The sequence below is a fragment of the Siphateles boraxobius genome, unplaced genomic scaffold, assembly GCF_051911475.1.
Source record: "Siphateles boraxobius isolate OS27281-9 unplaced genomic scaffold, OSU_SipBor_1 160, whole genome shotgun sequence".
NCBI classification, from domain to species: domain Eukaryota; kingdom Metazoa; phylum Chordata; class Actinopteri; order Cypriniformes; family Leuciscidae; genus Siphateles; species Siphateles boraxobius.
Genome location: NW_027508767.1, coordinates 462,501 through 486,957, shown reverse-complemented (window position 1 = coordinate 486,957; position 24,457 = coordinate 462,501). Strand labels below are relative to the sequence as shown.

At 41.2% G+C, this 24,457-nt stretch overlaps 1 protein-coding gene across 2 annotated transcripts in view; it reads left to right on the top strand.

The window, feature by feature from the left end:
- ccdc66 (coiled-coil domain containing 66) overlaps nucleotides 1-24,457 on the top strand; it is a 44,473-nt gene that overhangs the window by 9,940 nt on the left and 10,076 nt on the right. For both annotated transcript variants that reach the window (XM_077231964.1, XM_077231965.1), the window contains exons 8-14: nucleotides 1,299-1,400; nucleotides 1,487-1,618; nucleotides 4,427-4,629; nucleotides 5,544-5,628; nucleotides 5,714-5,875; nucleotides 6,839-7,001; nucleotides 7,074-7,172. In XM_077231964.1, the coding sequence (XP_077088079.1) occupies nucleotides 1,299-1,400; nucleotides 1,487-1,618; nucleotides 4,427-4,629; nucleotides 5,544-5,628; nucleotides 5,714-5,875; nucleotides 6,839-7,001; nucleotides 7,074-7,172 (946 nt within the window). The remainder of the gene's footprint in view (nucleotides 1-1,298; nucleotides 1,401-1,486; nucleotides 1,619-4,426; nucleotides 4,630-5,543; nucleotides 5,629-5,713; nucleotides 5,876-6,838; nucleotides 7,002-7,073; nucleotides 7,173-24,457) is intronic.

The following is a 24,457-nucleotide window of genomic DNA, read 5'->3' as shown; positions in this document are numbered from 1 at the left end:
CCTCTCTCTCACTTCTCTTCCACTCACTCTATACTATCCTATCACTATAAAGGTGAGAACGCCGAAAATAAAACTGAGACGCATTATACTGTAGTTACTATAGTGCAGCAGTTACTAGGCTATAGTATGACAAATGAACTGAAGAGAGCTGTCACTTTCTTTAGATTAGAGAGCCCCTAAACTGCCCTGGAAACAGAATAATAATCTTGATACAGTGTAAGAGTGATCCAGTCTGTTTCTGATGTGTCTCTCTTAACTTTTCACAGCTGAGGTGAGGCTTTGCTAAAATCTCAGATTGGCTAAAAGCTCTCACACACTTGTGAAGGGATGCTAAAGAAACATCAGAATGATTAAAGAAGGCATATTCATGAATGTGCGATCAAATTTCCGAAATTTCACAGGCAAAAAATTTCCATTGTCTATGGTCAATGATGTATGAAGCACAACTCACCCCAAAGTCACATTTTCTGTTGGTCAACTTAAACCTGTGCTGGGAAATCTGTGTGAAAATCCAGATTCCGTGGAATCTTATTAAAAGTTCTGGATTTCACCTGTGAAAATTTGTTGAACAATTTGTAAATGTGACCGAACCTTAATAAACAATAAAGGATCATTCCATGACAGTGCAACATGATGATTATCATTAAAACACTTGAAATGAATCTACCTGAGTGTATCTGGGACTCTGTTTACACCTGGTATTAAGATGCGTTCTGGTTGGATCAGATGTGAAGTGGACGACACTATATAACACAGGTGTAAACGGGGTCTGAAACGCTTTGAGCTTGTCCACTTTTGACCACTTCCAGAGGTAGTCGAAAACAGACCGGATTGTTTTCGTAGTGTAAATGCTCATGTGGTTGGATATGTTCAGACAGCCACAAAACACCGTCTACTCTCCGCCTACTGACCTAATGCGTGAACGTTATAGAGTTCTAGCCAGACGGGATTTAAACTTTGTCGGCTGAAGACCCAAGTTTGGTTTGAAGATGAAAAACATACCAATGTTCTCTCACCATTCCTGATTTCTAACACACACTCACAGCGTTCGGCTGGTCTTGTGGCTGTCAGAGCAGAAAGTAAAGCTGATGCTCTCCGCGTTTTAGTCATCTCTGTGTGTGTTGATTTGTAAATTGCGTGGGCTTATTTCGTCCATTAGATTGAAAGTTCTGTAAAAGCTCATACATTTACCCTCCCCTCGAAGAAATCAGGACAGAAGTGTTTGAAAGTGGACGAAAGAGACGGTGTAAACGACCTGTTTGTCTGTGTAACTGAGCTGTGTATGTCTCCATGTGCAGGATGGGGTGAGCACACGGGCTGCTGAGAGCTCAAAGCACAGCGCTCACACTCAGTCCCAGCGAGAGCTCCCAGCTGCCATCCGCTCGGTCTTCAGAGTCGGGGTGTGTTTCAGACGTTACTCAGAACACGTGTCCACTGTTGACTCTACGATAGATTGATTGACGAATGATGTTACATGTGTGTACAGGAAGCAGGGCCTGTGGAGGACATGTTCAGCGCTCAGAGAGTGGAACAGCAGAGACGGTGGTTACAGGAACTGGACCAGCAGAGAAAAGAGGACAAACTACGCCGACAACAAGACAAAGAAATGAACAGCCAGGTGAACTCATCTCACAATGCTTCCAGTCGAGATAGGTCAAGGTTATTTGCGTAGCTCTTTAGACAATACAAATGGTTTCAAAGCTGCTTTACAATAAAATGTAAGTATCTCGAAATTCAGTTTTGCTAAGCTAAGGCCGGGTGCACACTGTATGAGTTATAAAAGACTGTTGCTTGTTTGAACATGATCCCTGCTGTAAGTCATGTCACACTGTAGGATCTCAGCTGTCATTAATGTTAAACTATACAGCAGTCAAGACGCGTTAAAATCAGACACGCAAGATTCATCTAGAGTTTTACATCATCATTCCATGACGGTGAGTCACATTTACGTGTGGCTAGCAAACAAAAACTATCTGTAGCGTTAATTTTGATCTGTGTGTGGATGACGTGACGATTCTTCACAGTATATATCTCTGTTTCTAGGTAAATGTTTGTGTTCCTTGATTCTCCAGCTTGTTGTTAAGGCTTGTTGGTTCTGCGTCAACTCCACGGCGTAGCTACGCCGTCACTCCTACAGGCCATTTTATGGTTCTGCGTCAGGTTGCGTTGCATCGCGGTGCATCTGACCAATCACAGCCCTTGGGGTCTGCGTCGCCTCAACGCGTAGTTACAATTTTTTGGAGGTGCACGTCGAGCTACGGCGGAGGGGTCGGAGAGGGGTTCGCGGCGACCCAGAGGGGTCTGCGGGGGTACGCCGTCGATTCGACGCAGAAGCATAAAACAGGCTTTAGGGTCATGAGAATGGATTGGGGCTCAGGTCAGGGAGCAGACAGACTGGCTAAACCGACCGTCTGCTAGCTGTCTCACGTCACTGAGGTCAGATAAATCCCATCACATAGAGACTCTTTCACCTAGATATCATCACAGAGACTGTGTCTGTTCCCCGAATTAGGAAATACAAAAAACTTCCAAACCCATTTAAGGGTAAAAATTTTATTTAATTTGTTCAACAAATAAAAAACAGATATAATACAAATGATAAAGTTCGGGTTGCTGAATATTCGATTCCTTACTTCAAAAGCACATTCTTAATGATATGATTACAGAATATAACATAAAAAACTGGATGACTAGTAATTTCCTACTACTTAACTCTGGAAATAAACGGAGATCATAATTATTGGACAAAAAATGTCCTCACCCAATAACCTAGAATACTGTCTAACACTTGATGGCTGCTCTGTCAAGTCTTCGTCGTCGGTTAGGAACATGGGTGAGTGTGTGTGTTTGTGTGTGTGTTTGTGTGTGTGTGTGTGTGTGTGTGTGTGTGTGTGTGTGTGTGTGTGTGTGTGTGTGTGTGTGTGTGTGTGCTCTTTGATACCAATCTCTGAAAGTCACGTGCCTAGTATCTGTAAAACCACATTTTTCCATCTTAAAAATATATCTAAATTATGACATATGCTCTCAATGACAAATGCAGAACAGTTAGTTCATGCGTTCATGACATCAAGGCTAGATTATTGGAATGCTCTTATGGGTGTTTGCCCTGCACGCTTAATAAACAAACTACAGCTGGTCCAAAATGCAGCCGCTAGAGTTCTTACCAGGACCAGGAAGTACGACCATATTAGCCCGGTTCTGTCAACACTGCATTGGCTCGTATTAAACATTGTATACATTTTAAAATATTGCTGATTACTTACAAAGCACTAAATGGTTTAGCTCCCCAGTACTTGAGCGAGCTCTTAACCCATTATAGTCATTATATGGTTCACATGGGTACTCGGAAGCGATAAATAATTCTGTATTATAAATTTTTAAGGCCAGTCAAGTAATTTGTTGAGGTCAATTTGTAAAGAAAGACTACACGCCTGCGCACATATATTCAAACGTGCATACCTATAGACTGAACACGTAACACGCATATGCACGCAGTCAGCGTTTCACAGGTTTGCGTTTTTAAAGCTTGCACAGAGATAAAAAAAAAATTATATATATATATATATATATATATATATTATTGTTTATTTTTTCTGTTAGAACGGTGTTGTGTTAGCGGCTCATAAGTTAATAAATAATGATCTTTGCAACGGAAGTGAATCGATGGATATTAACTTTAGCTGGAAAATAACTTTATTCTAGATCTCTGTTACTTTAATTTCCTATTATCACTGTAAAGCTGCTTTGAAACAGTCCATATTGTTAAAAGCGCTGTATAAATGGTAAAATGGTAAAGGGCTATAAATAAAGGTGACTTGACTTGAGATGAGGTTATTTATATATATATATATGTACATACACAAAAGTAGACAGCTATCTAGTTCCATTTCCCCTTTTGTTATATTCAAGACACACTAACTTTGGCCTAAATGTTGGGGACTTAAAATATAAATGTTATTACTTGTTAAAATAAACGTTAGTTATGTTAAATTCAGAGGAGCAAGTGGTGGTTTGTTGTTGTCTCACTAATACATCAGGTTCTGCTCTCCTATTGGTTTTTGATTTGGCTTTTGGCATAAGAGAAGGCACACTGCGTCACATCTTCTGACAGCCAGAATCACATCTGAGGTGAAATGTGATCACAACGGTCATTCTGCTGTCGGTAAACATGTCAGACAAATCATGGCCAAAGTCCCGGGGTTAAGAAACGACTGACAAAATTCACTGTTTATTTTTTATGGACTGATCAGCTTTTGACTTTTTCACAGCACAGTGTGCTAAATGAATAAATAAATTTAAAATAATTCTCTTTTTTAAAGCATGTGCAGACAAATGAGACGGACTCATCTGTCAGAGGATGCACTAGTCTAACAGTGATGTGAAGAATGGTTTTAGTTGATGGTCTTCTGTGATTGTGTGTCCACAGGCCGAGGACATGGAACGGTGGGCGGTTCACTTCGACTCTCTGCTTCAGCCCTCAGCAGTGCCTGACGTGAGCAGCGGCCCGTCTCCTCACCGCCCCGTCTCTGGAGCCCTGGCATCTGCACAGGCCGGTGGGAGTGTGTGTGGAGGGGGCAGTCTGGGGAGGGCCAGCGTCGACACCACTCAGGGCGTCCAACAGAGATCCAGGTCTGACAGCTGACAGCTTCATGGCACACTGATCATTATTACACCAACAGAGATCACAACACACATCTATACTGAACACAGTCTTTTAGACTGTGAAACATTGGTGAACGATAAATTCAACTCTATGCGTTGAAAAACTGATCTAAAAAGAACCCATCTAATGAGACTGTTCATGTAATTTTACTTTAACACACCACATGAATGCAACATCCGTATATTATTTACATATGGCCCTTAACATACGAAACTCTCTCATATTTAGTCAAAGCCCAAAACAATTATGCTTCTTGTATTCTACTCCATGTGACCTTTCAAAATAGATATTACATACAAATACAAAATACATATACATCTACGTATACAAATTCAAAATACATATACATCTGAGCTGTATGATGTTTTTGACATATTACAGTACATAGAACAAAAAAGTATTTCACAAATTATGAATTTTAAAAAAATGTATTTATCAGCAATGCTACACTTCTGGTTTAAGTAGTTAAAATATTGTTAAAATGCACAGTTTTTAGGAAGTGAACAAGATACAGTGAAAATGGAAATTCCCAGAATCCTCTGACATTCCCAGAATCCTCAGCTCACATTTGATGATTTTTCATTAAAATAACTACGTTTATTTTACCCTTATCAATTATGCACACTATGGTTGTTGTTAAATTAATGTTTATAGTGTCGTGTGTTACCATGATGGTGTTTTGTACATGGTGTTCTGAAATTTCACAGATTCTTTAGTTTATAGTGTGTGAATCTCAATGGTTAGAATGGAAGTTGATTAGTGATGATGATGATGCTCCAAAATGATGTATTCTTTGTAGGAATAACTAAAGAAATTCTAAATATTCTGGCTTTTTCAAAGGTTTTATGAAAATCAAAAACCCCTGTGATTTGTTGTTTAGTCATCTCCGCACCATGACGGCTTTGCTGGACCCTGCTCAGATCGAGGAGCGGGAGCGCCGGAGACTCAAGCAGCTGGAGCACCAGGTGGGATTCATCCCTTGGCCAAACTGACAGGAAATCACTGCATGCACCTTTATATTTATATTATGTACACATTTCTGATGTGTAGCGAGCAATTGAGGCTCAAGTAGAGGAGCGCAGACGTCAGAAAGAGAAAGAGGACGCCACACGACGAGCACAGGAACAGGAAGAGGAGAGGAGGCTTGAGAGAGACCGAGAGCGACTCCAGCAGCAGTATCTCACTGACACACAGCGACAGAAACACAAAGAGGTAAACTATCACACATACGTATTGCACATATTCAAGTCAAGCAACGAAGTGGTCAGGAAATCTGAAAAATGTCTCTTTTTGCTTGTAGAACTTCTGAATGGTTTGGTAAAACTGGTCTCTTTAGATTTGTCGAGTCAAACAATACCCAATATTCCCATATCGGACATTTTGAATTACGCATTGGCGTACGGTTATAAAACTTGGGGACTGTCATCGGCACCATGCCTGAAGGTACTCAAAAAGTTGAGACAGCGCCACCTTCTGGTCAAAAATTCTAATGAAATTTTAAAAAATGTAAATAGCTGTTGCCTTTTGCAGCTTTGGGTCATGCTGATTACATAGATACCAATATCGCCATAGTCGGTTGAACTTCCTGTCCGCCATTTGGATTTTCTTTAAAAAACTACTTTTTCAAACTCCTCCTAGATTCAGCCCACACCGGCAAATCTTACGGATTTACTGTCGATATACAAAAGCGTTTTTTTTGTATACCGCAACAACGGATTTAATGGCATAAGGCTGAAAGATTTGACATATTGACACCAAATGTTGTCATTGTCACCCAACACTGACCACACCACATCAACTTGAATGTGCATCTAAGAAACGCAAAAAACCGACTGTACAGAATTTATGATTGCGAAATAATTTTTTATCGATTGATTTATATTGCCTTTATTATACTCCTTCAAACAATGCAAAATCAAGTCTATATATAATATGTCATACATTGTGTGCAAAAAATGGTTTCAAATATCAAATGAAAGTGTTCATGGCCTTCTTTTTTTCTGCTGCAACTTGCAGAAAAGTCTACTTAGACCCTTCTCATACCATGCTGAACCACACTTAGTTTGGCTTTTTTAGTTGTAAAATAATTACACTGTGTGTTTCAAAAGAATAAGAAAAATGATAGGATTCATTTCAAATAGTATTTTGAATATGAAAGTTGTGTGTGTATTCCAGGAGGTGCAGTCTCGTAAAACTGAGGAGCTGTATCTGAGCATTCAGAGAGCCCAAGAAGAGGCGGTTAAAGACAGACACTTCCAGAGAATCAGAGACTTGGCCAAGAAAGGCCACGACGTGTCCAAACTTCTGCACAGCCTGGAGGGAGACTCCGTCTCACAGGGTACGGGAGTCTGGAAACATTTGCTTTGTATTTGCAACATTCTGTATGCATGATTATAAAGTAGTGTTTTAGCCCTCAGTGGTCCAGATCCCGCTGCATCATCCAGTCAAACGCAGAGAATAACACCTCCTTCCACAACAGCTCCCAGAAAACACACCGCTGTTCAGACAGGTCTGTTGTCTTCTAATGGTATAGTTCACACATCATTTCCTCATCCTGTGAATCTTTTCTGTCAAGTTTCAAAAAGGACAAAAAAATTATGAAAGTATCATAAAAGTACATCTAAAGTATTCCATATGATACGATATATGGTGCACTAAATTCAAAACTTCAGAAAGCCTTCAGTCAGAAATAGACTAGAGTTTATATTATTCATGGAAAATATCTGCAGAAGCTCTCAAATCTAATCATTCATTCTTCACATTTGATCTGACGTGACAGAAGCAGTTTTCATCCGAATCTTGGGATATGCTGGATAGAAACGTCCAGATGAGCATAAATTCTGAAAATGTGCATAAAACACGTGCGCTCAATTTAGGTGGTTACTTTTTCAAAAATCTGATAAGAATATACGCCCATAAACTACGATGGAAACACATTTACTGAATAATTCTCTTGAAGCACAACACAAAACTCATGTGACTTTGCCTCAGCGTCAGCTGTGATTGGATAACTGGAGTAACCAGCGGACCAATCACATCACAGCATCTCAGAGGTTGGTTTGGTGTTTCTGAAACGCCGGAGTCGAAGTGTGTGATCAGAATGATTTGGTTTAATTCCCTCCAGAAGCGTCTCACACGAGTGTGTTCACAAACACCAGCATCCCAACGCTAGAGATCATGACAGCGTTTATTGAGTTTCGTCTGACGCTCTGAGACACACTCGTTTATGATGGAGGGAAAAGAGAAAACTTAGTTTTATTACTGATATTTTGTTCTAATTTCCCAGGAAGTGACAATTTTGTTCTCTTGAACACATGGGATGCTTTATTCGCAAATATTTTATGTCATATTTAAATTTTGCGCACAAGTCAAATTTAAAAGATGGAAACATGGATACTGATGACAGGCCTCTGCATTGAGCCATGAACCATGTTCTGATTTAATCACATTTCAGAGCTTTGGTGGTCTCTGTCTCTCTCTGTGTGTCTCTCTCTCTGTCTCTCTCTCTCTCTGTCTCTCTCTGTGCGTCTCTCACTCTGTCTCTCTCTCTGTGTGTCTCTGTCTGTCTCTCTCTCTCTCTGTCTCTCTCTGTGTGTCTCTCTCTCTGTGTGTCTCTGTCTGTCTCTCTCTCTCTCTCTCTCTCTGTCTCTCTCAATTCAATTCAATTCAGAAAGCTTTATTGGCATGACAAAAAAATACATTTTGTATTGCCAAAGCATCAAAACAACATAGAAAATGATTTAGAACATTTAGTACACAAAAATAATAATACTGATATCATAAAACAATAACAATAAAATAAACAAATATTAATAAATAAAATAAAAGATTTAGAAATCATCTATATAAACCCCCCCCAAAAAAATAAAAAAAATAAATAAATACACAAAAGCAACCGATATTGAACATTATATACATGTGTGTAGGTCTTAGGCTGTGAGTGTGTGTTTATTGGGTGTTTGCTGGTTTCTGGTCGTCCCTCAGGATGTGGCAAGATGCTACAAATTTTGCAGCTATATTTGAGCATTTGGCTTCTTCGCCAAGGATGAAACAGAGTTTTTGGGTTGGGTTACAGGTGTTAAATTGGGGAAATATGTTATTAATTTTGGGGTAATAGTGGTCTCTGATATGTTTATATTTTGGGCATTCTGTGAGGAAGTGCAGCTCGGTCTCCGTCACTCCCAGGATGCAGTGCGAGCAGAGTCTGTCCTCACGGGAGAGCCAGGTCTGTCTGCGGCGGCCCGTCTCTATGGCCAGCCTGTGCTCGCTGAGTCTGTACATCGTCAGTGTTTTCCTGAGTCTCACATCACTCACTGTGCTCAGGTAGTTCGCAACAGTGTATTCTCGATTTAGTGCCAAATAACATTCCAGTTTGTGTTGGTTTTTAATGGTGTTTGTCCAATGGGTGATGTACTTGTCTTGTTCTGTGGTGATAATTTGTGCGGGCCGAATGTGTGTGAGTGTGTGTGTGTGCTGAGGTGAGCTGATCTCTGCAGGAGAGAGCTCAGTCAGTCTCACCACAGCTGACACAGTGGACTCCTCGTTACGCTCAGCTCTTGGTGTTTTAGGGCTTTGTAATGGTATGTGTTGGGGTTGCTTGTTTTTAGGTGTTTCCAGAATTTGATGGCTCTTTTTTGGATATTTAGAAGGAGAGGGTATTGGCCTAATTCTGCCCTGCATCCGTTGTTTGGTGTTTTTCTTTGGACTTTGAGTATTCGTTTACAGAAATCTAAATGTAGAGTTTCAATCGGATGTTTTTCCCAATTTAAAAAATCAAATTTGATAGAAGGACCCCACACTTCACTGCCATATAAAACAATTGGTTCAATTATTGATTTGAAAAGTTTGAGCCAAATTTGGATTGGGATGTCAATTTTGATTGATCTTTTTATGGCATAGAAAGCCCTTTGAGCTTTTTCTTTGAGTTCATTCACAGCCAAAGTAAAGTTGCCAGTTGGAGTTATTTTCAGGCCGAGGTAAGTGTATGTTTTTGTGCTCTCAATGGTTCTGTGTGATAGTGTGAATGTGTGTGTTGGTCCCTGAGGTCTGGAGCGTTTCTGGAACATCATGACTCTAGTTTTCTGGAGGTTGACGGTCAGGGCCCAGGACTGACAGTAATCCTCCAGCAGATCCAGGCTGTCCTGAAGCCCCTCTTTAGTGGGCGACAGGAGAACCAGGTCATCTGCGTATAGAAGACACTTGATCTCTGTGTCGTGTAGAGTGAGACCTTGAAAGGGAGCATGTTCTAACGTATCGGCTAATTGGTTGATGTAAATGTTGAAGAGGGTGGGGCTTAAACTGCAGCCCTGTCTCACTCCGCGCCCCTGGGGGAAAAACTCGGTTCTTTGGTTTCCAATTTTGACAGCGCATTGGCTGGCTGTGTACATCGATTTGATCAAATCATAGAATTTCCCCCCTATTCCACTGTCGATAAGTTTTAGGTATAGTCCTTCGTGCCAGATTGAATCAAAGGCTTTCTTGAAATCAATGAAACAAGCAAAAATGTGTCCTTTGTTTTGATGTACATATTTGTCAATTAGTGTTTGTAGTGTAAAAATATGATCGGATGTGCGACATTTTGGAAGAAAGCCGATTTGGCATTTACTCAAGGCATTGTGCTTCATAAGGAAGTCTAAAAGTCTGGAGTTTAAGACGCTGCAGAGAACCTTCCCCAGGTTACTGTTCACACAGATGCCTCGGTAGTTGTTGGGGTCTAATTTGTCTCCGTTCTTGTGGATGGGGCTGATGAGGCCTTTGTTCCAGATCTCAGGGAAGAACCCTACACACAGAACATCATTGAACAGTTTCAGCATGGCCAGTTTGAAGCTTTGGTCTGTGTGTTTCAGCATCTCGTTCAGGATGCTGTCAACACCACAGGCTTTCTTGGGCTCAAGGACTCCTAATTTTTCTTCCAATTCTTTCATTGTTATGGGGAAATCTAAAGGGTTTTGATTTTCTTTAATTGATCTTTCCAAATTGTCTAGTTTATTAATTATTTCATTTTGTTCATAATTTTGAATTTCAGTTGGGCTGTATAAATCTTGGAAGTGTTTTTTCCACTTCTCCCCATCTTGAATCGCCAGAACTTCTTGATTTGGTTTGTATAACAATTTCCATTTATCCCAAAATTTGTGTGAGTTTATAGATTTTTCAATTTCTTCAAACTGGTTTTGCAGAAACTGTGCTTTTTTCCGCCGGAGTGTGGCTTTATATTGTTTTAGTGCCTCACAGTAAAGAAGGCGGAGGTCCGGATTATCTGGTTGTCTGTGTTTTTGATTTGATAAATTTCTGAGTTTTTTTCTCAGAGCCTTACAGTCCAAATCAAACCATTTGTCTGTATCTAAATATTTTTTCTTTGGTTTAACAATGGACAAATTACTTTTTTGTGCTGTTTTGTAGAATATGTTGTTTAGATCTTGTACTTCCTGATTGATGCCGAATTGATTTTTTGGGTATTCCTGTATTTGGAATGAATGTATGAGGGATTGTATTTCTGAAGATTCAACAGCAGTGCTGTAATTAGTGCCACTGTTTTCAGTCCATTTGAAAGACATTAATTTGCTCATGTGATATGGGGTCCTAATTGGTTTGGGTGATGTTTCAGATTGCTTTAAATAGAGGATGATTTGGCTGTGGTCTGAGAAAGGTTTGAGGGGTTTGACTGTGAATGCTCTCAAAGAGGAAAGGTCTAGATCTGTGATGGCATAATCTACAGTGCTGTTACCAAGAGCTGAGCTGTAGGTGTATCGGCCGAGCGAGTCTCCTCGCAGTCTTCCGTTGACGATGTACAGAGCCAGTCCTCTGCAGAGCTGCAGGAGCTGCCGTCCGTGAGCGTTCACGGTTTGATCGCAGTTTTGTCTGCTGGGGTAAGAAGGGTACAGGTCGTTATTGCCTGTGATGAATCTGGTCCCGTGCGATTCTATGAAATCGAATTCTGCTCCTGTTCTAGCGTTTAAATCACCCATAAGCAGCACATTTCCCTGGGCCTGGAAATGGCTGATTTCTCTTTCTATATTTTGGAAAGTTTCCTCTTGGAAATATGGAGACTCGGGGGGTGGAATGTAAATTGTACAAAGGAAAACAGGCTTAGATGCTGAAATCATTCCTTTTTGTATCTTAAGCCACAGGTGGTGCTGTTCTCTTTTGATTAATTCTATGGCCAGTTCAGATTTGATCCATATTATCATCCCTCCCGAGTCTCTCCCTTGTGTGACTGACGTGAGTTTGACTGATGGTAATATTATTTCTCTGTATCCTGAGGGACAGCCAGTGAACGCATCTCCTCTACACCAGGTTTCCTGTAAGACGATGACATCTAGGTCTTGGAGTTCTTTCATAAAATCAGAATTTCTACTTTTTAGGCCAAAGACTGAGGAGTTTAGACCTTGAATATTCCACGTAGAAAAACTAAGTGATTTCATCATAAACTTTTAAAATAATGTGTATGGTATGTTTGCTATTTTGAGAAAAGAGAAATGATGTAAAATTACAATAGATTAAAATAAAACAATGAATGATGGAAGTAAAGTATCATATTAAATGTACAATAATACCACAGACTTAGGTAGGTGAAAATTTTTTTTTTATTTTTTTTTTATTTTATTTTTTTTATTTTACCACTGTCCACTGTGTGTTAGTAGGTGAGAGCAGATGATACTCAGCATGTGTTGGATGTCGTGGAGCTCAGCGTTGGCTCGGTCTGCTCCTCCGCTGACAGCTTGGGCGTAGCTCGGTCTGCCGGGCCGGGCCGGGATCTGTTGTGGACGGGCTTCGGCTGCTGGAGCTGTGGGGCTGTTGTAGGACGGTCTCGGTCTGTAGGCTTCAGCTGCTGGAGCTGTGGGGATGTTGTAGGACGGTCTCGGTCTGTAGGGATCCTGTCTGGGTGCTGTAGCTCGGTGTAGTGCTATGGGTGGTGCTCCGCTCGGGGCTCTAGATGAGCTGTGGGCTGGGATGTAGTTTGCTGGAGTGTGTCTCGATGGATTGGCTGGGTTAGGGCTGGTTCTGCTCCACCTGGGACTGGTCTGGTTGGTCCGGTTTAGAGTGACATCTTTGAGTCTCTTTGCGAGGATATGTACCAGGTTTTTATAAAGGTGGACGTGGTCGTATAGACATTCAGTGTCCAGGTCTGGATGATGGGCCAAGTGGACGTTGGGCAGGAGGGCACAGTGTCTAGAGATGCTGGAGTTTATTTTATTTATTGTGTTGAGATGGAAATCTCTCCTCTGGAGTAGAGTGGACAGGATGATTTTAGAGCTGGGGAAAGTTTTTGTAGCTTTTTCCACGACAGCTCTGAGGGAGTCAGACACTCGGTCCTGCTGGCTCCGCAGGTCGTTGGTGCCCGTGTGGATAATGATGTGGCTGGGCTGGCCTAGCTGGGACTCTGTCAGGAGCTCCAGGGCTTTGTCAGTGGTGGGACACCACAATTTAACAGCTCTGTGTTGGGGGAAAAGTTTCTTTACATCGATGAATTTGCCGTTTGAATCGATGAGTAGGGCTATTTCAGGTTCCTCTGTGCTGGTTGGTGCTGGGCTGCTGTGAGACGAGGGCTGATGCTGCTGTGCTGTGGAGTCTGGCAGGGGGCGCTGTGATGGCTGTGAGCGGTCTGGGTCGGGTCTCTCTGCGCTGACGGATGGGTGTTGACTGCTTGTGTTGGGCGACTCTGAGGTGGAGGGCAGTATTTGAGCTGTGTGGGTCTGCTCTGGTTCTCTGGCCAGGAGGAGCTCACTCAGCTGCTCTCTCAGGGCCTGGATCTCACTGCTCTGCTGCTCTCTCTCCTCCTGTATCTCTCTCAACTGCTGCCTCATCTCTAGTGTGGACTGTTCTCTGTCCTCCAGCTGCAGTCTCAGTGCGGTCAGCTCACACTGATAGCTGTCCCTCTCTGTCTGAAGCCGTCTCATTTGCTGTGTGAGGGCTGACAGTCTCTGTGTTAAGTGCTCTGTGTTCTGCTGGAGTTCAGTATGAGCTGCACATGTGTCTGACGGCTGCTGTCTGAGCACAGATTCTCTGAGCTGCACCATCTCCATCTCCAGCTTGGTGAAGTGCTCCTGTAGGAGAGGTATAGCTTTGAGCAGGGAGGGTGAGATGTGCTCAACAGATTCTGCAGGAGTGTGTGTGAGATCTGGGGTGGTGTTCGGTGGATTCTGCTCAGGTGACAAGCTTTCAGATGGTACAGCTTTCTCGTGTTTCACAGTTTCACCTATTGTTCTGTAGTCTGCCTGAAATGTTTTCAGGTCCCCCTGTATCATGACTGTGCCATTTTTGTATATGTTTACAGTTATTACTGTGCTGTCAGGGTCATTTGGTTCTCTGATTTTGACTTTCCAGCCATTACAGATGCCTTCTTTCTTTACAGAGGGGTAATGGTTGATGATGGCTTTATGCCAGGCTCTGGGGTGATCAGAGAAGAAAATGAGGTTGCAGACTTCTCCTGTTTTGAATAGATCTGCAAACAGAGTCTCAGGGTTGTTTGTCAGAAGTTTCTGCTTATAGGTTTTTCTTGCGGTGTCAGATTTCACCTCAGAGGGATACTGTATGGTGGTGAGGGGGGAGCTCATCTGCATATGGCAGTGGGCTGATTGCAGCTGCTGCTCTGATTGGTGGATTCTCTCTGCCTCAGTTAAATTGATACATTGAGTGCCAGAGTGTGGGCTAGCCATAGCTTTAGCTTTTTAGCATTTTTAGCTTATTGAAATATAAACAGATCAATTTTATGCCCTTATATTTTGGAAAAAAATAAGCAAACAAGTTCAAAAAGGTTTCCAGTGCAGTTTTAGTCGTACTCACTGCTTCTTCCTCTGTGAATCGGTGGTTCTTTTCCGGTTTTAAACTTCCCTCCAATTTTCCAACAGGTCTGTTGCTAGAAGTCCGATCTTCTGATCCTCTGCGTTGATTATTTGTGTTTAAAAGCAAAAATGCTGTATTTTCTGAGTTATTTTCATCAAATTTCACGTCTGTGCATAGTGTTCTTCTAGATTTTGTAGATTTTCTGTATAATTCTTTTCTCAAAATAGCGAACAAAGAAGGAAATCTAAGAGCTCATGGAGATCATGGCTTCACTCTCTCACACTCATCATCTCTCTCTGTCTCTCTCTCTGTCTCTCTGCCTGTCTCTCTCTCTGTGTGTCTCTGTCTGTCTCTCTCTCTCTCTGTCTCTCTCTGTGTGTCTCTCTCTCTCTGTGTGTCTCTGTCTGTCTCTCTCTCTCTCTCTCTCTCTCTGTGTGTCTCTGTCTGTCTCTCTCTCTCTCTCTGTCTCTCTCTGTGTGTCTCTGTCTGTCTCTCTCTCTCTCTCTCTCTCTCTCTCTCTCTCTCTCTCTCTGTCTCTCTCTCTCTCTCTCTCTCTCTCTCTCTCTCTCTGTCTCTCTCTGTGTGTCTCTGTCTGTCTCTCTCTGTCTCTCTCTCTCTCTCTCTCTCTGTCTCTCTCTGTGTGTCTCTGTCTGTCTCTCTCTCTCTCTCTGTCTCTCTCTGTCTCTCTCTGTGTGTCTCTGTCTCTCTCTCTCTCTCTCTGTCTCTCTCTGTGTGTCTCTGTCTGTCTCTCTCTCTCTCTCTGTCTCTCTCTGTGTGTGTGTGTCTCTCTCTCTCTCTCTCTCTCTGTCTCTCTCTGTGTGTCTCTGTCTGTCTCTCTCTCTCTGTCTCTCTCTGTGTCTCTGTCTATCTCTCTCTCTCTCTCTGTCTCTCTCTGTGTGTCTCTCTCTCTCTCGCTGTGTGTCTCTGTCTGTCTCTCAATTTCAATTTTTCAATTTCAAATTAGCTTTATTAGCATGACTGTGTAAAACAATGTTGCCAAAGCATCAACATATTATATATATAAATAATAAAACAAACAAACAAATAAAATATGTAACATTGTAAATAGATAGATAAATAAAAATAATCTATCTTAATAGATGAATAAATACAGTGGGTCACTCCAGAGAATTAGCTGTCTCTGGCGTTGTGAATAGCTAGCACATATTTAGCTGCTAGTGCAGCTGTATTAACATCTTCTCCCAGTAAGAAGGAAATTTTTTCAGTGTCACACAGTTCATAGAATGATGGGATCAAGGCTTCAAATTTGGGCAGAAAAGTTTCTCTTATATCGGTATATTTGGGACAGAAGAGCAGAAAGTGTTCCTCATCATCTATGTGCTGTAGATCACAGTGTCTACAGATCCTCTGCTCTCTCTCTCCATGTTTGTCTATGTCTTCCTCTCTCTATCTCTAGATCATGGTCACTTAATCTGTATTTGGAGAGGATTTGTCTTTCTTTAAAATGTTTAATACATAGATAACTGGCCAATTTAGTGGTTCTATTGAGGGTCGAGTAACATTGGAGTTTATTCTGGAGGTCAAAACTTGCTTTTAGTGATTGATCATGAGTGTCTTTTAGATGTGTGTGTATTTCTTTAACAACAGTTTTGGGGCTGTAGCTGTGGTCAGTGGGGGGTGTAGTCTGATGGAGGAGTTGAAGAGCGAGTGTGTGTAGAGGATGAGGTTCTGCCGAGATTTCATTGGCGAGGAGGGCTTTATATTGGACTGACTCTGGATCAGACTGATGGAGGTGAAGCCAGAACTGAACACCTCTCTTCTGGATCTCGATGTTCAGCGGGTACAAGCCTAGCTCAGCCCTGCAGGCGGCAGTGGATGTGTTTCGGTGAACCCCTAAAATATTTTTGGCAATTTCCAATTGTAATTTTTCTACTGGTGTTTTATCCCAATTTTTAAATTTTTTGTACTGGTCCCCAAATTTCACATCCATATAAAAGAATTGGTTTTATTATTGAATTATATAATTTGATCCAGGTTTTAATGGGTAACTTTAAGTGGCCGCATCGTGACTTTATAGCATAAAAAGCCCTCCGAGCCTTTTCACTCAGTGTTTTAACAGCCAGACCGAAGCGTCGATGTCGATGCCCAGATAGCTATAGCTAGTATAGGACCTGGCCTTTATACAGGAACTGGTGTTTGTGTTCCTGAGGTCTGGCCTTCTTCTGGAACACCATGACTCTGGTTTTGTCCAGATTGACGGTCAGGGCCCAGTCGTGACAGTGCTGTTCCAGCAGGGACAGGCTCTGCTGAAGGCCCTCAGGTGTGCGGGACAGCAGGACCAGATCATCCGCGTACAGCAGACATCTGACCTCTGACCCCTGACCCTTGACCTGTGTGTGCCGTAGAGTGAGGCCGGGGACAGTAGAGCTCTCCAGCGCTGATGCCAGATCATTGATGTAGATGTTGAATAGAGTCGGGCTCAGACTGCAGCCCTGCCTCACTCCACGCCCCTGCTGGAAGAACGCGCTTCTGTGGTTCCTGATTTTCACCGCACTTTTACTGTTGCTGTACAGAGATTTGATAATATCAAACGTTTTTCTGCCAATGCCAATTTGTAGGATTTTATATAGTAGACCATCATGCCAAATTGAGTCGAATGCTTTTTTAAAGTCTACAAAACATGCAAATATTTTCCTTTGTTTGTCCTTGATGTTTTTGTTGATGAGAGTGTGTAGAGAATAGATGTGGTCGGATGTGCGGTGTTTTGGTAAAAAGCCAATCTGTGCTTTATTTAAAATGTTGTGTGATGAAATGTGTGAGACAATGCGTGTGTTTATGATCCTGCAGAACAGTTTTCCTAAAGCACTGCCCACACTGATGCCGCGATAACTATTGGGGTCGAATCGATCACCTTTCTTAAATATGGGGGTGATGATTCCTTCAGACCAGATCTCGGGGACGCTTCCGGACCAGAACACCAGATTAAATAATTTGGCTAGAGTTATAATCATGCTGGGACTGCTGAGTTTAAGCATTTCATTACTAATGTGATCTTGTCCACATGCTTTCTTTAATTTAAGATTTTTAATGTGTTCTAATATTTCAGATATTTTTATAGATTTATCTAATGGATTTTGATCATTTTTAATTGTCTTCTCCAGGTCTTCTAGAGTTTTCTTTATTTTACTCTGAGGTTGGTTAAGGTCCGCTGGTGCAATTTTTTTTTTTGTGATTCTTTATTTATTAAACATTTTGTGTGTATAAAACTATTTACAACAATGCCCAAGTTCTGCCCATAATCCTAGGACCAAAATAAAATAAATAATAAATATGACATGAAATAAGAATACAATTTGAAAAAACTACACATAGAAGGATCTCAGAGTCTTTTGGATAGAGTCTCAATAAGGTCCAGCCAAAATTGTATTGTCTTTCTGTTGCCGCCAAGCACTTTAGCTGTGGTACACTCCAGACGAACAATGTCAAGCATATAGGACATCCAGATAAACGTCGCTGGGGTAGTTGGTTCCACCCACAGTTTTAGGACAACTTTTTTAGCAGCAGTGAGAGCAGCGGACAGAATCCTCCTTTGATCGACAGACAATGACAGTGAGGAATCATCCAGCAAAAGAAAAACCAGAGGATCCTTTTGGATCGGAATCTTCAGAAGATCTGTCAGTAGGTCCTGGACTGCAGACCAGACCGGCACAATTAGAGAACAGTCCCAGAACATATGCATATATGTACCAACATTCGCGCATTTACACAAGTGACAAAAGGGATCAGATTTTCTTTTCATTTTATATAGCAAACAAGGTGTGGCATACGCCTTACATATTAACTTGTAATGTATCATTTGGTGAGCTGGATTTTTTGAGGTAGCAAAACAATTCCCCCAGACGGTGTCCCAGTCAATCACTGTGCTAAGTTGTCTTTCCCAGAAGTCCTCAGTCGGGATGTTCACGTACTGTCGTACCAAAAGCGATTTATAAATTATGCTCACCATACCTCTAGAAGCCATACTGGAATCTATCCAGTCTATCATAGGATGAGAAGATATTTTAGTTGACCAGGGTACTCCATAGGCTTTTAGCGCCGACCTCAATCTTAAATACAGAAAGAAGGAGAATCATGGAAGAGAGAATTCATCCTTTAGGATTTGAAAGGACTTAAGCCCATAATCACTGTACATATCTTTCAGGGTATAAACCCCACATTTGGCCCAGCAATTGTAAACAAAGGGTTTGTTACCCGAACAGAGATTATTATTATGCCAAATGGGAGTAGAATCGCTGTATAAATCTGAAGCTCCCATGATCTTTTCTGCCATTCTCCAGGTTTTGATAGAATGACCTATAATTGGACCAAACTTTTCCAGAACCTTCTTATGTATCCCAGTAAAAAGTAAATCCTGTAGACGTAATGGGAGAATAATATTCATTTCTATGGCCCGCCATGGCACAGGGGAGTCAACATCAATCCAAGTCCTAAGTGGTCTTATTTGGTATGCTAAATAATAGGACCAAAAATCTGGTAGTGATAAGCCTCCATGAGGTTTTAGCCTGTGCATAGATTTGAGACGAACTCTAGGCCGTTTGTAATTCCATAAGAATTTAGTTACTGCTGTACGAAGCTCTTTAAAGTAACCAATGGGTGGTGCTAGAGGTAAAGTTGAAAATAGAAAACTCAGCCTCGGAAGTATATTCATCTTAATAGTGGCCATCCTACCATGAAGAGCCAAGCAGAGTGGAGACCAGCACTTAAGATTACTCGAAAGCTTATCCAGAAGGGACTGATAGTTCAACTTAGAAATGCGAGATAGAGAAGAAAAAACTCTAATCCCAAGATAATTAAACTGATCGCTGATTGGAATCATAGCGGGTAAGGCCTGAATCTCTGATTTAGCAGCTAAATTAAGGGGCAAAAGTACAGATTTACTCCAGTTAATTTTATAACCGGACAGTTTACCAAAGGTATCAAATAATTTTAAGCATTCTTTAACCAAATCTGTGATATTTGATAGATACAAAAGAATGTCGTCAGCATATAGTGAAATCTTATGGGAAGTATTAATACAGCTTATAGGGGGTATTGTAGAACATTGTCTAATCGCTTGGGCCAAAGGCTCTAATGATAAATTAAAAAGCAAAGGTGACAGGGGACATCCTTGGCGAGTGCCTCTGCCAAGGTGGAAGGGAGGAGAAATGTGAGGACTAGTAAGAACTCAGGCTGAACAATCAAAATAGATAGTTTTGACAGCTTGCAGGAAAAAAGAACCAAATCCAAAACAGGACAAAACATGTTCCAGGACAGACCACAAAAAATTCCACTCAATTCTGTCGAATGCTTTTTCTGCATCCAGAGAAAGGACTGCAGAAGAAGCTGTGTATGAGTCTGCTTGTTGAATAATATGAAGAAGCCTACGTATATTGTCAGCAGCAAATCTCCCCCTAAGAAAACCTGACTGATCATATTTGATCAGGTCTCCTACACACCGCTCCAATCTTAAGGCCAAGACCTTTGCCATCAGTTTTGAATCTGTGGATAAAAGGCTAATTGGCCTGTAGCTAGAACACTCAAGAGGATCCTTCCCTTTCTTCAAAAGCAAAGTTATTAAAGCTGTGTTTTGGTCCCTATGCAGAGCACCTTTTCCTAAAGCAAAATTAAAAGAATTAAGAATCAAGGGGGCCACTATGTCCCATAACGTCTTCAATAACTCCGGGGGAATCCCATCTAACCCAGGGGCTTTATTACTATTCATGTAATCCAAGGCTGATTTCAATTCTTTAATTGTCAAAGGACTGTCCAATATGTCGTGCTGAGAATCATTTAATTTGGGAAGATTTAAGTGTTTAAGGAATAAGTCTAAATTTGTTGAGTTTGTGCTGTATTCTGAAGTATATAGATGTTGATAATAGGATTCAAATATTCTATTTACATCCTTAGGTTTAGTATATACCGAACCCTCATGCCTAATAGCAGATATGTTGGCCTTAGACTCACCATCCTTCAACCTCAAAGCCAAAAGCTTAGAAGGGCGTTCTCCATTGAAATAATAAAATTGTCTAGTGCGGTGCATGAGAAATTCAGCTCTATGCAGATATATGGATTTTAATTCTGATTTAAGGACGTTCACTTCTTTGGCTTTGATCTCTGAAAATTCACCTTTTAATTCCTTCTCTAGTATATTAATTTGTTTTTCTAATTCCATTTTACGGCTCTCTCTACACTTTTTACTAAAGGATGAAAAACTTATACATTTACCCCTAATAAAACATTTGGTGGTTTCCCACAATACTTGAGGGTTAGAAACTGAATCCCTATTAATCTGCAAAAACTCCTTCAGGGAGTTGCGTAATTCAGCCACAAATGTACTGTCCTGTAACAAGGAAGTATTAAATCTCCAACGATTGTGTCTGGAGCCCAACCATACAGGAGTTAAAGTGGTAATTATTGGGGAATGATCAGATAAAAGAAGTGGCAAAATGTCTACTTTATTAATATAAGGAATTAGAGAGGGAGACATAAGTATATAGTCGATCCTCGAATAGCTCTTATGACGAGCTGAAAAAAATGTATAGTCCCTAGAGCCATCGTTTTGCAAACGGCAGACATCGCATATGTTAGAATGTCGCAAAAAGGAGTTAAAACATTCAGAGATCCTTGAATCAGCCTTAGAAGCGTGAGATCTATCTAACTGAGGATCTAATACAGCATTAAAATCGCCCCCTAACACCACGAGACAGTCCTCCAAACTCACAACTAAGCGTAATAAGTCTTGAAAAAATACGGGATCACATTCATTGGGAGCATATACAGACAAAAAAGCGTATTTAGTATTATTTAGAGAACCAACAACATAGGTGATTCGGCCTTCCTTATCCCCACCAGAACGTGTAATTGAAAAATTAGTAGAATGCCTAGACTATATCAGCACCCCTTTAGATTTATTGACGGCCGAAGAGGAAGACAGCATTTTAAAGTATCTGTTTTGAAAGCGATGCACGTCAGCTGACTTCAAATGAGACTCTTGTATCAGGGCAAAGGAGACATTTTTACATCTTAGATAATCTAAGCATTTGGTTCGCTTGATGGGGCTATTTAACCCATTAACGTTCCATGACAATATATTTACAGCCATAAGTTATTGAGTAACAGCCATATGCAGACCAACCAGAACAAGGCTGGAGGACCAAAGAGCATAGTCCCCAAAAAAGAGAGCGGTCGGCAATCAAGAAATACGAAATATACAAATATATAAATACCTGCATGAAACAAATTAAACTTGGGCAGACTCGGGCATGGAACAGAAAAAAACAAACAAACAAGAACATTAAAGAAATGGGCAGTAAGCAAAGAGTTAAACACACTCTTCTACCTGCCCTTAACATAACAGACTTTGGATACGTGTCCAACTAGCAGTCCGGCTCGTCCGTCAATTCACCTGACCCGGTCACTTTCCGGATGGAATAAAATCAATCCGTCTCACTCAGTAAGGTCCTCCATGGGAACTGCCGAGTCGTGCTCATTCACCTCGGTTTCTCGTAACGCGGCCGCCTCAGCTTCCTTCAGGGGTGGTTTTGCGATGGGATCCCGATTGAGGACAAACTTTTCAACCTCGGTCGGTGTCTCAAGAAGTGAAATCTTCCCTCGGTGGATCACTTTCACTACCGCGGGATATAGCAAAAAAAAACGTAATTCCCAACTGGGTTAGCTTCTTCCTCGCCAGTGCCATCGCTCTCCTCTTAGACGCAGTGTGAGTACTGTAGTCTGGGAAAAAAAGCAGTGGAGATCCATTATGGAGAATTTGTCCAGCAGCAGCACGAGCTCCATTCAGTATTGCATTCCGATCTTGATAGCGCAGCATCTTAAAGATGAACGTGCGAGGGGTAGATTTCGCACGCTCCCCGCTGTAGATACGATGAGCTCTTTCAATCTCCAATACCTTGCCAGCAAGAGAGGGAATCCATTTAGGAAGATTATTCTGTATAAATCGCCGCGGGTCATCTCCTTCTACACCCTCTTTGAGTCCCACTAGACGTACATTGGACTCGCGGCTTTTGTCTTCGATTCTCGCCAACTTTTCCTGAAGAGAATCCACTGCTAGCTTAACCTCCATGGTGTCTTTTTTGTGTTACGAAGAGCTGCTTGCATATTGTCAAAGTTGTTTCTTATCAGCCGAACGTCCTCTTCCAGGCCTCCAAGCCTATCCGCGATCGGGGCAAATTCTTCCTTAAACAGTTGACCCTGACGAAGCTAAGGTGCATCTTTAACTCGTCATCAACAATGGCGCGAAGTTCCCCCTCTGGAGCACCAATAGGATCTTTAACTCGCTTTTTCTCCGGGGAAGCCAACGTTAACTGACGTTTTGCCATCTTCATTTGTTACACCGTTATCAGAGCAATCAAAACTAACCAAAAGTTGATAGTTTTACCGAGAACAAGTAAAATAAGGATACCGAGTCAGGGAGCAGTCGAACTACACAGCCATTGCTACCGGAGGGTCACGTGATCTCCGCTGGTGCAATTTTTCGATACAAATTTTCAAAGTAAGATTTCCAAATTGTGCCATTCTGGAGTGACATCTCTAATTTGGGTTTTTCAAGTTTTTTATAAAGATTCCAGAAAGTGTTATGATCTACCGAATTATCAATTTCATAAATTTTGGATTTAAAATATTTTTCTCTTTTGTTCCACAAAAGTCTTTTATAATTTTGCAGACAGTCTGAATAAGAAAGCCGTAATGTCTGGCTGGACGGGTCTTTGTGCTTTTTGTTAGAGAGTCTCCTCAGCTCTTTTCTGAGACCCGCACATTCATCATCGAACCACACATCCTTTATTATTCTCTGTTGATCTGTTTTATGTTTGCTTTGCTGTTTAATGTTAAATAGAGTCATCAATGTTTTGAATATGTAATTTAAGTTTTTTGTTGCTAAATTTATTCCATTAATATCTAAAGTGAAATCGGTGGACATAAATTCATCCAGCATTTTTAATATTGTAGGACTGTTCATATTTTCTTTGAATTGATCCGAGTTGGAATGATTCCATTTAAGTTTGGGTTTCAAAGGAAACAGTTTTTCAGAATCAAGTGGAGAAGTTTTAGTTATATCACATGAGGGTTTCAGATAAAGCACAGTTTGGCAGTGATCGGAGATCGGAGCTGAGGTCTGACTATGAAGGCATTAATAAAGCTCTGGTCAATATCTGTTATTGAATAATCAACCACACTGGTTCCTAATCTGGAGCAGTAAGTGAATCTACCTAAAGTATCTCCACGAGTCCTGCCATTGATGATGTAGAGACCTAAACCTTTACAGAGTTTTAACATTTGTTTTCCATTAATGTTCACTGAGTTATCATAGCTGTTTCTTGGTGTGATATTCAATGAGGAATGAAACGTGGTGTCATTGAGGATGTGGTCATTATCATTATCAATCAATTTCTCGCCCTGTTCTGGCGTTTAAGTCTCCGCAGACGAGGACATTTCCTCTGGACTGAAAGTGTAAGATGGCAGCCTGTAATGTTGGAAAGCTGTCCTCTTCGTAATAGGGAGAGTCATGAGGTGGGATATAGACGGCACAGAGGTAAAGATTGGACTGTGAAATGATGGATGATTTTGATTTTCCACTTTTAGCAATTTTAATAGAATGTTTTAGATCATCTTTGTGCCATATAAGTATTCCACCTGAGTCTCGGCCACATTTTATTTTAGAACTTTTTGATGAAGGAACCATAATTTCCTTGTAACCTATTGGGCAATGTAACGTCTCATTACTACGACACCACGTCTCATGAAAGATACAGATGTCCATATCAGTTACACTGCTGAGTAAGTCTTGGTCTGCAGTCTTATTACCAAACGTAGAAGAGTGCAGACCTTGTATATTCCAACTACTGATTTTAAAAGATTTCATGGGTGCTTCTATAATGTGTGTGTGTGTATATGTGTGCGTGTGTGTGTGTGTTATGCAGGTTATGTCCTCAGTCTGGAGCAGATGATGTTCAGCAGATGTCTTATCTGGTTGAGTTCAGCGGCTGCAGGGTTCTG